The following is an 11441-nucleotide window of genomic DNA, read 5'->3' on the forward strand; positions in this document are numbered from 1 at the left end:
AGCTTTAGGCCCCCAAATGCTCTTTGATTGTCCAGGATTATAATAACCTATGGCAGTTATGACTGAAACTGCACAGATTTAACCTAAAATCACTAAACGCAGTCTAAAATAAAAGGCCTCATACTGAAGGGACTGCAGAGGACATAAATAATAGCTGCTGAAGGCGCTGTTATATTGAATTGCAGTTTCTCACTGATGCCAATCAGGCTTATTTTCTTAATGTGATCGGTCCACAGCCTCATGCACTGCAGTTACAGCGACACTTGACTGCCTAGTCAAGATCGGCTCATATTTATCCTAAAACATGGACATCTGGATTCATTATCGATGCTGTGTTGGTACCGCTGCATGTGGAAAGGGTGGGTTTGGCGCACGGGGAGTCGTCTGTGAAAACCCCGACACACGCGCACGCACACACATCTCAAATCCCTTTTAACGAATACTTAACCTGAACTTCATATATTAATGCCCAAATGAACGAGGAGTTATTTGGTGGTCCTCAGAACATCGCCTCAACATGCTTCAGGTGTGCGCTACCCGCAGTAGCGACACTGCGATGCTGAGCCAATGCAGCGGCAACACACGCCCCTTCGCTCCGCTCCGCGTTGCCTGTGCCTGTGAGCACACACACCGACTTCAACCACACTACCCCCCTCACCCCCCACCCCCCGTCGACGGACACACACACACACACACATCCGAGCCTGGACCAAATGAATGAGCAGTAAACACATCCTGTGCTGTGAAAATGTATCTCGATGCTACTGGATGGTCGAATGCGCAAATGCAACCGTGTGACACATTTCAATGGGGGGGATGAGAGCGCGGCCGCGTCTACAGCGGGCGTGCGTGCAGCTGGGTAAAAATAATTTAGAGGTGGGCGCCCTTCGAAGCATGAAGACACATATGTAGAACATGAATGAACACAATCCCAGGTATAAATCATAAGGTGATTTCTTTTTGAGAGGAGGTTACATACACTTGTTCTGGTCTACTTACGCACTGCCTCCTTTTTGGGGTCTAGGGCACTGGCAGTCTGCTGTATCTGGCCTATTTTGTTCTGGAGGACCCAGACCCGCTGGTTGGTGGTAATGATGTCGTTTTCCAACTCCTGAAATAAGGAGCAGGCGTGTCGGGCCAGGTCGGACAGCTGTCGCAGGGTCCGGGACAGAATCACGTTACTGATGGCACACAGGTCCTCGAAAAGCAGACCTTCATCGTTGGGGATCTGGTGCCTGCACAGAAGCTGCGGCTCCACAATCCTTTTGGCGAATGGCATTTTGCACGCCAGAAATAACAGGAGTTGTAAACCAAGTGTAAATTCCCACTGCCTAGAAGAAAAGGGGAAAAGGGGGAGACAGACAACATCCAAATATATAAATCCACGAGAAACCCGATGGGGTTCAGGCCGGACCGCGCTTTATCCCCGGGCGTCAATCCAAACTTTCCAGATTCTCCTTGAGATCCTCCATCCTGCTGCTGTTTTGTGTGGATCACTCACACTCCCGCTCACACACGCACACACATACAGGACACAGCTAAGCCCAGGTCAGTGGTGTGAGGATGCGTGTTGATTCTGCGATCATGGGTTGCCTCCGTGAGGCGTCAAACTAACCTGAACGAAAAGGAAATACCGCGCAAACATTTCAAAATAAGAAACTGGGCCATTGAGGAGCTTAAGAAAACCAACAAAAGAGGAGAGGTCTACAAGGTTGTTAGAAAATACACAAGCCATAGGCGTCAACGAAACATAAAGCACAACGTACAGACTGTCATAAAAACAAAACAGATATGGTGTCACATCTAATATGCACCTCTTACGCTTTTATTTTTATGTCTTTGTTTGCGTTTTCGGACTCATCGTGGCTATTTTTGAGGGAATTGTTGCAGTCTGGCTCTCTGGTCTGAGCAGTGTGCAGACTGAGAGGACCAGAACGAAGACTGGGGGAAAACACGGAGATGTGGATGTGTGTGGACAGGGAGCAGCCATGAAAATCGAACTTACAGCAACAGGTTTGTCCATTATGACGGGACCATTTTATGGCAGTAATTTGTTATGACTTTGATATGTGACCCTGGCATGGGCGGTCAGGAAACTGGGATAAAAAGAAGACTGACTCTAGCCTATTATTTCATTTTCCAATGTGAGCACACATGATATGCCAACCACTTGACCAGTGAAATTTCCACGTCACAAGCAGCCTATGAATAGCCAGGCTGATGGATCCCCTGCTCTATGATGACAGCTACTGTTATCCACCCAATCTTGATTAAAAAAAACTCAAAACAATTAATATTTCAAGAAGTACATAGAGAAAACTCAATCATAAATCAGTCTCAAATATGTTTTTCAGTAGTCTCGTGATCATGTGGTGTGCATTTCAATACATTCTTTCTTTTCTGGCGTAAAACAGAATTGTCAGGTTTGCCCGGCTGCACCTTCCTCTCTTCTCTCTTTCTCGCTCTAGTCTGCTCTTTCTCACTGATTCTCTTGATTGAACACACCTGTCCTGATTTTCTGACACTCTTCAGCTGCGCCTCCTTTGTCACTCCCTATTTATACCCGGCTTTACCTTCACTCCCTTGCTGGTTCTTTCTATGTCGTTAGCCTTCTTTGCATTACGTATTATACTATTTTTTTCTCCTGTTTTCACATATGTTAGTTCTAGCGTCTCCTGTTGTTTTACCTGGACCTCTCCTCTGGACCTTGGCTTCCTCAGCTCCACCAACCTCTTCCACAGGTCGATGCACAGTCTCATCATTCAATCCACTCTCTGTTACTCCTCAGTCTACCGGATCTCTACCTTGACCAGCCCAGGAGTGTCGCCTTCCCTTGCAGCCCAACCTCATCACTCCACGGACAATAACCCCTTCACTAATGCTGGTCATCACCCGGTGATATTCATTCATTAATTCTATTTTGTTGTATATAAGTCTTGCACCCCTGTTGTAGCACTGTAAATAAACCCACCTATTGCACCGAAGCCAGCCGCCTGGGTCTGTTCATTTCTGCTCGCTCACAATTGTGTCGAGCGATCCTAACAAGAATACATAGATACAAAAATGGAAATCCACAGTCCCTGACATCTGCCCAGTTTTAAATATAATACTAGGCCCTGATAATTAAAAAGTAATGAAGTACAAAACACAATGTCATACAACACATTACATTATGAACCAACAGAATAATGTGAGCACATTTCACTTTACACGCACTTACATAACTTTCAAAATCTTCTCAGAGCAGTTCACCTACAGCAGGAGCTTGTACTGTAGCTCAACATGTCCAGTTAACTTTGTTGTTTTTTTTTTTTTGCTGAATAGGACTTTCCAGGATGCTAAGCCTCGCTGTTGTCTCATTCATTCACAGTGATTAGCTTATAGCCTCCAGGCTCAGTCTGTATATAGACATGTCTGCAGTAAACCTGCTGCTGCAGCAAATTTAAGGCAGCACAGATAGACTGCAACCTATCACAGGCCTCACTCTGAGCTGCAAAGAAGACAGGTGTGCCGGAAATTGTTCTGTAAATGCATGCAGGAAACATTAAACCACACAGGTTGATCATTTAAAACCAGTGTGGGAAGACTTAGTTGACTGCAATTAACCATTAACAGTTCGAAAAATCTTCATGCCTTTACTTTTTTTAAAATAAATTTAACATTTCCAGCCTCTGTCTCTTTATGTGAGGCATTTGGATTTTTGCTTTAAATTGTATGCATTAGACATTTGAGCTTTAATGAGACTGTTTATGGGACATTTTCCTCAATGTTCCTTATGACTCTCTGAAACTTCACCAAGTGACAAGTTAATCTCAAAGGTAAGTCCAGTGAGATCAGTAGTGGCACATGTATTTTACTTGACCATTTTTACTTCATGCATGCTTTATACTGCTACAGCTACAAGTGGGCAAAATACCCACTAAAACACATTGTAAAGTTCAGCTGAAACTACTATGAAACTTCAAGCGTCTGAATAAAACATACCTTCCAAAGTTACTATCTTTTTCATATCAAATTCCTTTTTTGTGTTTCCAGTCACTTTCCTTGATGAACTACAGTAGAGAGATAACACAAAGTTGGAATTCTATCCCTAAAAGTCAATGTGTTTTGAAGACTTAGCTTTGCTTCACTGAACTCTCTTACACTGGATTTACATCAAGAAATGATCAGTTCACAGCTAGTATAGATGGAAGGAAAAATTTCAGACACCAATAACTTTTTATGTGCATGTGAGTGTGTAAGTATTGTTGAACAGCAAGACAAACTTGAACAAATCTGAACCTATCCATTAATAAAAATGATAATACCAACTCCATCCACAGGATGGCACTGTTGCATCAGGTTGATGCTCCCAGGGACGTAAAACGGCTGCAGTCCACACTGAGAGAACCATGATCCAAAAGCACAAATAAGTAAATAGTTAAAATCCAGAAACAATCATTCACCACAGCGCTGGTGACTGCCAACCTAAGAAATAAAATGAGGCCAGAGTATTGAGAGACGTCCTTGACTGATTGTATGTACTGTATCTGCTCTGAATATACAGCACAAACAATTTTGAAGGTTTTATTCTGCTGATGTTTTTTATGGATTATTGATCAGTTATTTTGTAGTGAAGAGACTAAAGCAGAACTTAAAGCACTGGAAATATTACACAATAGTTATGATTTATTTGTCCAAATCTAAAACATCCACAACATAACAAAAACAATAAATTAGAAAGTTTAAAATAGAATGTAGTAAAAATGTAGTAAAAATCTATTTTACATACATTTTACATAGTGCACATCCAAATAATTTATAAGTCTTTATCTTTTGTTTTTAAAATGTTTGTGGTTCCCTGTACTGTTAATATTTAGCAGTAACTTGTTCCAATCTTTTACTCTACATGACCTGAAGAAACAAGCATCCATATTAGTTGTGAGCCTTGGCAAACACAAACTGGCAGCACTAGCTCTGGTGAGTATGAGCTCCTTCAACCCTAGGAAACTGTCATACTCGGGGGACCTACTGTTATAAATAATATGGAGCGCCCTGAGTTGTAACTGAGAGATTTTATACTATTTAGGCAACCATTCTAGCTGTTTAAATGTCTGTTTTCCAACGTGTGTTTTTGGACCCAAAACACACATTGGAAAGAAAGAGAGGAAGTGTGTGAGAGACAGAGAGACTAAAATAATCCTTTGGGGTTGTTAATAAATCCACATAATAAACGTTGACCTCCTGGCCGATTTCTTATCAGCACAGCAGTTCATGACTGGGATTTTATCTGGTGCTGGGAAATAAGAAAGTTGATGACTCGGCTAATGCTATTGTTTCATCTTTCCTTGATATGTTTTTCCTAAAAGGCTCATACTTGTTTAAACATGACACACAATCAGTTGAATGAAAAAACAAACATGAATTGCAACTGTACTGAGTATTTTTTGTACATTTTTTGGTTCTTGGATCCAAATAAATCCAACTTTTGACAAACACATAAAAGTAAATAAAAACAATTAATTAAAATAAATTATAACAAATCTTATCATTTGAGGAAAATGTTTTACTGTGTGTACAGTAAGGTAATTTATACTTTAGCCATCTGGCTTTCTTGTTCATAGCAGGCTTTTCATTTTATGCTTGTTGACATGCTATTAGTTAACATAGAGAAATCATATCAAAAGAACATATCCACTCACAACTATTAACTGTAAAGATTGTGTGTCTATTTTCAATGCATAATGTGTTCAGGTCCACCACAGACTAATCCCAGGGATGTTCACTGATCATCTGAAATGTCGTCTCTGTAAATGAAAACTCAGACACACCCTCAGTTATGGCTCTGCTGTCCAAAGGCCAAGGCAGCACAGAAGGTTATAGAACAGCAGTGTCCCTCCTTCTCACAGTCAGTCTGCGTGTGTTGCTGGAGCTGAAGCAGCTGAGATGTCTGCTTGGACTCTTGTGGTGTTGCTGGCTCTGTCCTGCGCTGTATCTGCTCAGTCAGACGTAGAGACCAAAGCGAGGGAGTTTCTGCTGAAGTTTGACAAGGAGGCCACTGACCGGTTTTACCAGAACTCACTGGCATCATGGGCCTACAACACAAACATAACAAAGGAGACCTCAGAGAACCTGGTAAGCATTTGGAAAACATCCTAATGTAGTCTAAAAATACTGCCCATGAAGTTTAGTCAAATGAAAACATGGTGTAAGTTAATGAATGACATAATTTGAAGTGTGTTTCTTCATTTTGTTTAGTCAAAAGAGGGGGAACTCTGGAGCAAGTTTTACAAGCAGATGTCAGAAGAGTCACAGAAATTCCCCATCGCCGAGATCAGGGATGCAGAAATCAAATTACAGCTCATCTCCCTACAGGACAAAGGCTCTGGCGCTTTATCGCCAGATAAAGCTGCACATGTAAGACAACAGCTGCATGTTTAATTTCATTTTGTTCTAGATGTGCGTGGACAATTAAAATAAATAAAATATGTTCTATCTTTTTTCAACATTTCTGATCTACCTACTGCAGTCATTTTAAGCACATTTTCTCACCCATGTTCATTAGCAGTTGACATGAACCTAAACATGATGTCCTTGTTTTTTCTCTTAAATCTGCTTATAGCTGAGTAAGGCCATGAGTGAGATGAGTACTATTTACAGCACAGCGACGGTGTGTCTCATGGACGATCCCTTTAACTGCCAGACTTTGGAGCCAGGTACGTTCTGTGAATAAGAACCAGTTATGGCGACACAGCTGTCTGCTGCTGTCAGGCAATGTCAGATAAAACAGTTTAGAATTAAAACTTCTGCTGAGAAAAGGACATGTAAAATAAGTATTTCCATTTTTTGCTATGCTAAACCTTTTGCTTTGACATTTATCTAACAACTATAGTCACTAGTTAGTTTACAGATTAAGTTTTTTTTTTTACATCAAAAACTGTTGAGCTTAAAATATAATTCATTGTTAAAGGTTAAATCAGTGATTCCCATTCTTTTCCCTGTTTAGTTGGGCCTCCAGGCGTGTTTCTATGAGCTGTTAGCAGTCCCACCAAAGAGACATTTCCCTTTTCAAATTCATAGGTGTTTTAATTTCAATAAATGTTCAAAGGCAAAATAGTAAATTATCAATAATACAGATTTGGGTACCTCAAACATGCAGTAGTGGAAGAAATACTGAGACCTTTTATTTACTGTACAGTGGTAAAGGTTCAAAATCTTGCTTAAGTAAAAGTACAAAAGTACAGTAGACTTTTTTAAAATTAAAGAATCATAAATATACTTAGATTTATCATTGGAATATTATCATATGTAAACAGCATTTTAATCTTCAAAATGAAGTTAGCTTTTACAACTTTAAATACTCTTGGCTAGTTTATATTGTAGCATAAGGCTGCATTTTATAAACTGATATGTTTTATATATAACCTCTGGACAGGAACAGTTACTAGTAACTATAGCTGTAAATAAAAGTTCAAAAAAGTATAACATTGCTTTCAGAAATGTAGAGGAATGGGGGAGCTGTCAAAAAATGAGATATTTGAGAAAAGTATAGCTTCCTCAAAACCATTCTAAGTGCACTACCTGACTAAATGTATGTCGTAGATATTTACCTGATATCAGTGTAATCTGTCACTGAGGAGCGTATTTTACGTTTTATAGGCCTGGAGAATGTAATGGCCAACAGCCGAAACTACTCTGAGCGTCTCCATGTGTGGGAGGGATGGAGGCGAGAGGTGGGGAAGAAGATGAGGCCTCTGTATGAAGACTATGTGGATCTGAAGAACGAAGCTGCCAAACTAAACGGTGATACATCACAAAGATTATATGTCACTTCATGTAGTAATGTTTTATGTAATATTGCTGTGAGGGTGTGTAATTATTTTTAATGTGTGAATGTCAGAGAAGCCACAGTATACATGATCTCACTATTGCTGCTTTTGTTAATTCTTGGTGGAAACTTAATGTAGCTTTAAACAATACTACCCTTTGGTATATAATTGGGTGTAATCCACTGGAAGTTCCTTGACCTCTAGATTTGAACACAGTTTACTAAGAAGCTACATGGATATAGAGTAAGCTAATATTGTTAGACTATGGAGGTAATATGGCTGTACAGAGTCGATCAGTGATCATTCATGATGGATCTTCCCATATATCTCCTTGTAACACTGGTAAAAAAAAACAGCTGATAGCTGATACCCGCCACTGTGTGGGTACGGAGCAGTAATAAGTCATGTAGATTACCATGCAAAAGAGAGTCAATTCTCCCAAAACCCTAGAGAACAAACTTAGTACTAATGATACTGTGAAATGAAATGTCTGTTTTGTGTTTTACTCTTTTTTTGGTCTGTTTCTCTGTGACACACACACACAAAGGTTTTGAAGACTATGGAGCTTACTGGAGATTTAACTATGAGACTATTGAGGATGACATTCGGTTCAAGTACACCAGAGATGAGCTGATGGAGGATGTCCGTACACTATACAAAGAGGTACAGTGTGTGGATTTGATTCTCTGATGTATGTCCCATGTTTCAGAGCACCTATATTACTGAGACTGAGAATTGTCATTGATTTTGTCAAACAATTAACAACTGTAATTTATTGTTTTCCGCAGATCCTGCCCTTATACAAGGAGCTGCATGCCTATGTGAGAGCCAGGCTTATGGAGGTCTACCCAGGACACATTGATCCACAAGGACCTCTGCCAGCTCACCTGCTGGGTGTGTTGGCAATTTGATCAGAACTGATAATCAGTCTTGTTAAAGGCATCAAACATTTTGTCTTCTGATATAACTGCTCCCTATGTTATTTTTTTATTACTTTCTTTTCTCCTCTTGAATGAGGCTGGGGCAGACTTTCCACAAGGTGACAATACAAAAAAACATTGTTACATAGACCAAAAGTAAGCATCAAATATAATATAATGAATATATGGCATTTATCTGAGAATAGTCGGCGCAGCCACCATTCTTTGTTAGGGCTTTATTTATACATCAACACCCCCAAATCACAGTTTGAAATGACTGCGTTAACATATATTTAACTAGGTTCTACTGAGTGAAAAATATTTACTTTTTGGGTTGATTGCTCAGGTGACATGTGGGGACGATTCTGGACCAACCTGTACCCTCTGACAGTCCCCTACCCTGAAAAACCAGATATTGATGTCAGCAAAACTATGTTAGAGAAGGTACAGTTGATTCTGTTTGTATATTAAAACATATCATTAACACAAAATATAGACGAGATATTAAAAACTAACTGCTGCAACAGTGGAGCAAATACATCCTCTGTTGGAACTGAAATCATCTATCAGCTATCAACTTGAATTTCAGGGTTGGACTGAGATTCGGCTTTTCAAAGAAGCGGAGAGGTTCTTCATGTCTGTGGGCTTGTACAAGATGTTTGACAATTTCTGGAATAACTCCATGCTGGTGAAGCCTGAGGACGGACGCAAGGTGGTCTGTCACCCCACAGCCTGGGACATGGGAAACAGAAAGGACTATAGGTAGGATAAACCCACAGCCACTCACATATTCACACATGTGATCAAGCTGTGGGACTGTGCTGAAACAAGTATCAGAACAAGCATCAAATCTAGCCAACCCTCTGATATTGCTGACATTAAAATGGAATAAATACCTCTCAAAACTTATTATATAAGAAGCTTCTTCCCAACAGAGGACTGATTGAGAGCGTATGCTGTCCATTCCTTAAAAAGAACATAAAATAATATTTATATGAGATGATTTGTATGAATTTTTGTGCTAGAAGTAATAATTGTAGCTCAGTACACCAGAGCCATTTATAAACATGCTGGAACAATGAAGCTGATACATTTCTGAGTCATTCATTCCAGCCGATAACGATAACAACCGTCTTTATGCTGTCAAATATTAATCCACACAGCTGGACCATGACTGACTGTTTTGCGGATTTGGTTCTATAGCACTAAAGTTTGTCCAGATGAAAAACTCATGCTAAAATTCAGGTTTAATGGATCCTCAAGTGTGGGTTTTGGTTACAACTGCTGAATAAAACATTAAACCATGTCTCCTTGGACATGGACTTTATTCATTTTTATTGAATGTCATTAGCTTGAGTGATTGTTATATCTGGCTCATCAGAAACATGTTATTGCACAAACTGTTTTATTGCTACATTACAAATGATATCATATTATGTCAATAACTGCTGACATGAACACTTCTCCTCTGATGTCTTCAGAATCAAAATGTGCACCAAGGTCAACATGGATGACTTCCTCACAGCGCACCATGAGATGGGCCACAACCAGTACCAGATGGCTTATCGCAACCTGTCCTACCTCCTGAGGGATGGAGCTAATGAAGGTTTCCACGAGGGGGTTGGAGAAATCATGTCCCTCTCTGCTGCAACGCCCAAACACCTACAGAGCCTGGACCTCCTGCCTGCTGACTTCGTTTATGATAAAGGTACTCCTGATGCAGATAACACTGTCAGTTATCAAACCAAAGAAGTGTTTGTTCTCTAAAACATTAAGGTTGCTGTAATCAGTGTAGTAGTTTTATAATAAAGACAGACATGTGGATGTGGTTACTGGTAGGGATGAATTCACAGAAGAACAATCACCTGACTCAGTAGCTCCTTTCAGTCATATGAAGCTTTGTAGCATCTTTCTGCATATTGCTTTGGTTTTCTGGCCCCTAGTCTTCAGTGGAGTTTCTAGCAACAGGCTAAAAAAGTTCTAAAATCTCTGTGCACTACCCGGTAAGTATCGAACAGCAGACAGGTTAGTTATCGAGTAGCATGCGAACATACCAGTCTAAACCATAACCAAATCAGTTACTGCAGGTTTGTCTTTTAAGCAACTCAGCCTTGTTTTATAGCCCCATGAAAAAGCTTTGTGATATACATATATTTCTTTGAATCAGAGAAATGTTTGATGAAATCTTTCTATACCCATCAAGAACCACAGTAATCTACCTGGCCTAAACCCACCAACTGTAAATCACCAAACTGGAAATAACACGATGCTTTTCACCTGACAGTGGCAAATCTGAACAAACCAGAGTAGATATGATTAATGTGTCTCTAGGTTGATGTCCTTGAGTGGATTGTAGGATAAAATAACTTTGGCACAACTGGGGCCACCCAGTTAGGCCATGTCACACCTGTGTTTACATGTTTACTTCAGGTAATCTAACATAACATGACCTTGGGCCCTGTGCTAACTGTTAGGCTAACTGTCACTTACTTACTGTGCCTGACATACTGTAGGAGTCATAAACAGCATATCAAATACAGGGTGCCAAACATGTCTGGACTCTGCAGTAAAGTCAGTGAAATGTTCCAAAAGAGACTAGTAATAATCTCACTGTAAGAGTTGGGCTTCAATGTTATTAAATATGGAGTGCAGAGCTTCATTTCTAAACTGATGTTTTGACCAGACACTCTGTTTACACTCTATATCATAAATT

At 40.1% G+C, this 11441-nt stretch overlaps 2 protein-coding genes across 5 annotated transcripts in view; one reads left to right on the plus strand and one right to left on the minus strand.

The window, feature by feature from the left end:
• The window catches only part of nhsb (Nance-Horan syndrome b (congenital cataracts and dental anomalies)), a 62791-nt gene extending 61202 nt beyond the window's left edge, over window positions 1–1589 (minus strand). For all 4 annotated transcript variants that reach the window (XM_020606857.1, XM_020606841.1, XM_020606865.1 and 1 more), the window contains exon 1: window positions 1000–1589. In XM_020606857.1, coding sequence (XP_020462513.1) covers window positions 1000–1279 — 280 coding nt within the window. In that variant the 5' untranslated portion in view covers window positions 1280–1589. The remainder of the gene's footprint in view (window positions 1–999) is intronic.
• Window positions 1590–3601: 2012 nt separating this feature from the next.
• Window positions 3602–11441, plus strand: part of ace2 (angiotensin I converting enzyme 2) — an 11390-nt gene continuing 3550 nt past the window's right edge. Inside the window, exons 1-11 of the mRNA XM_020609990.1 lie at window positions 3602–3818; window positions 4900–4959; window positions 5734–6114; window positions 6238–6396; window positions 6602–6695; window positions 7639–7782; window positions 8356–8471; window positions 8597–8702; window positions 9075–9172; window positions 9318–9490; window positions 10210–10491. Of these exons, the coding sequence (XP_020465646.1) occupies window positions 5926–6114; window positions 6238–6396; window positions 6602–6695; window positions 7639–7782; window positions 8356–8471; window positions 8597–8702; window positions 9075–9172; window positions 9318–9490; window positions 10210–10491 (1361 nt within the window). The 5' untranslated portion in view covers window positions 3602–3818; window positions 4900–4959; window positions 5734–5925. The remainder of the gene's footprint in view (window positions 3819–4899; window positions 4960–5733; window positions 6115–6237; window positions 6397–6601; window positions 6696–7638; window positions 7783–8355; window positions 8472–8596; window positions 8703–9074; window positions 9173–9317; window positions 9491–10209; window positions 10492–11441) is intronic.

The sequence above is a fragment of the Monopterus albus genome, unplaced genomic scaffold (genome assembly GCF_001952655.1).
Source record: "Monopterus albus unplaced genomic scaffold, M_albus_1.0 scaffold4.1, whole genome shotgun sequence".
In the NCBI taxonomy this organism is placed as follows: Eukaryota; Metazoa; Chordata; class Actinopteri; order Synbranchiformes; family Synbranchidae; genus Monopterus; species Monopterus albus.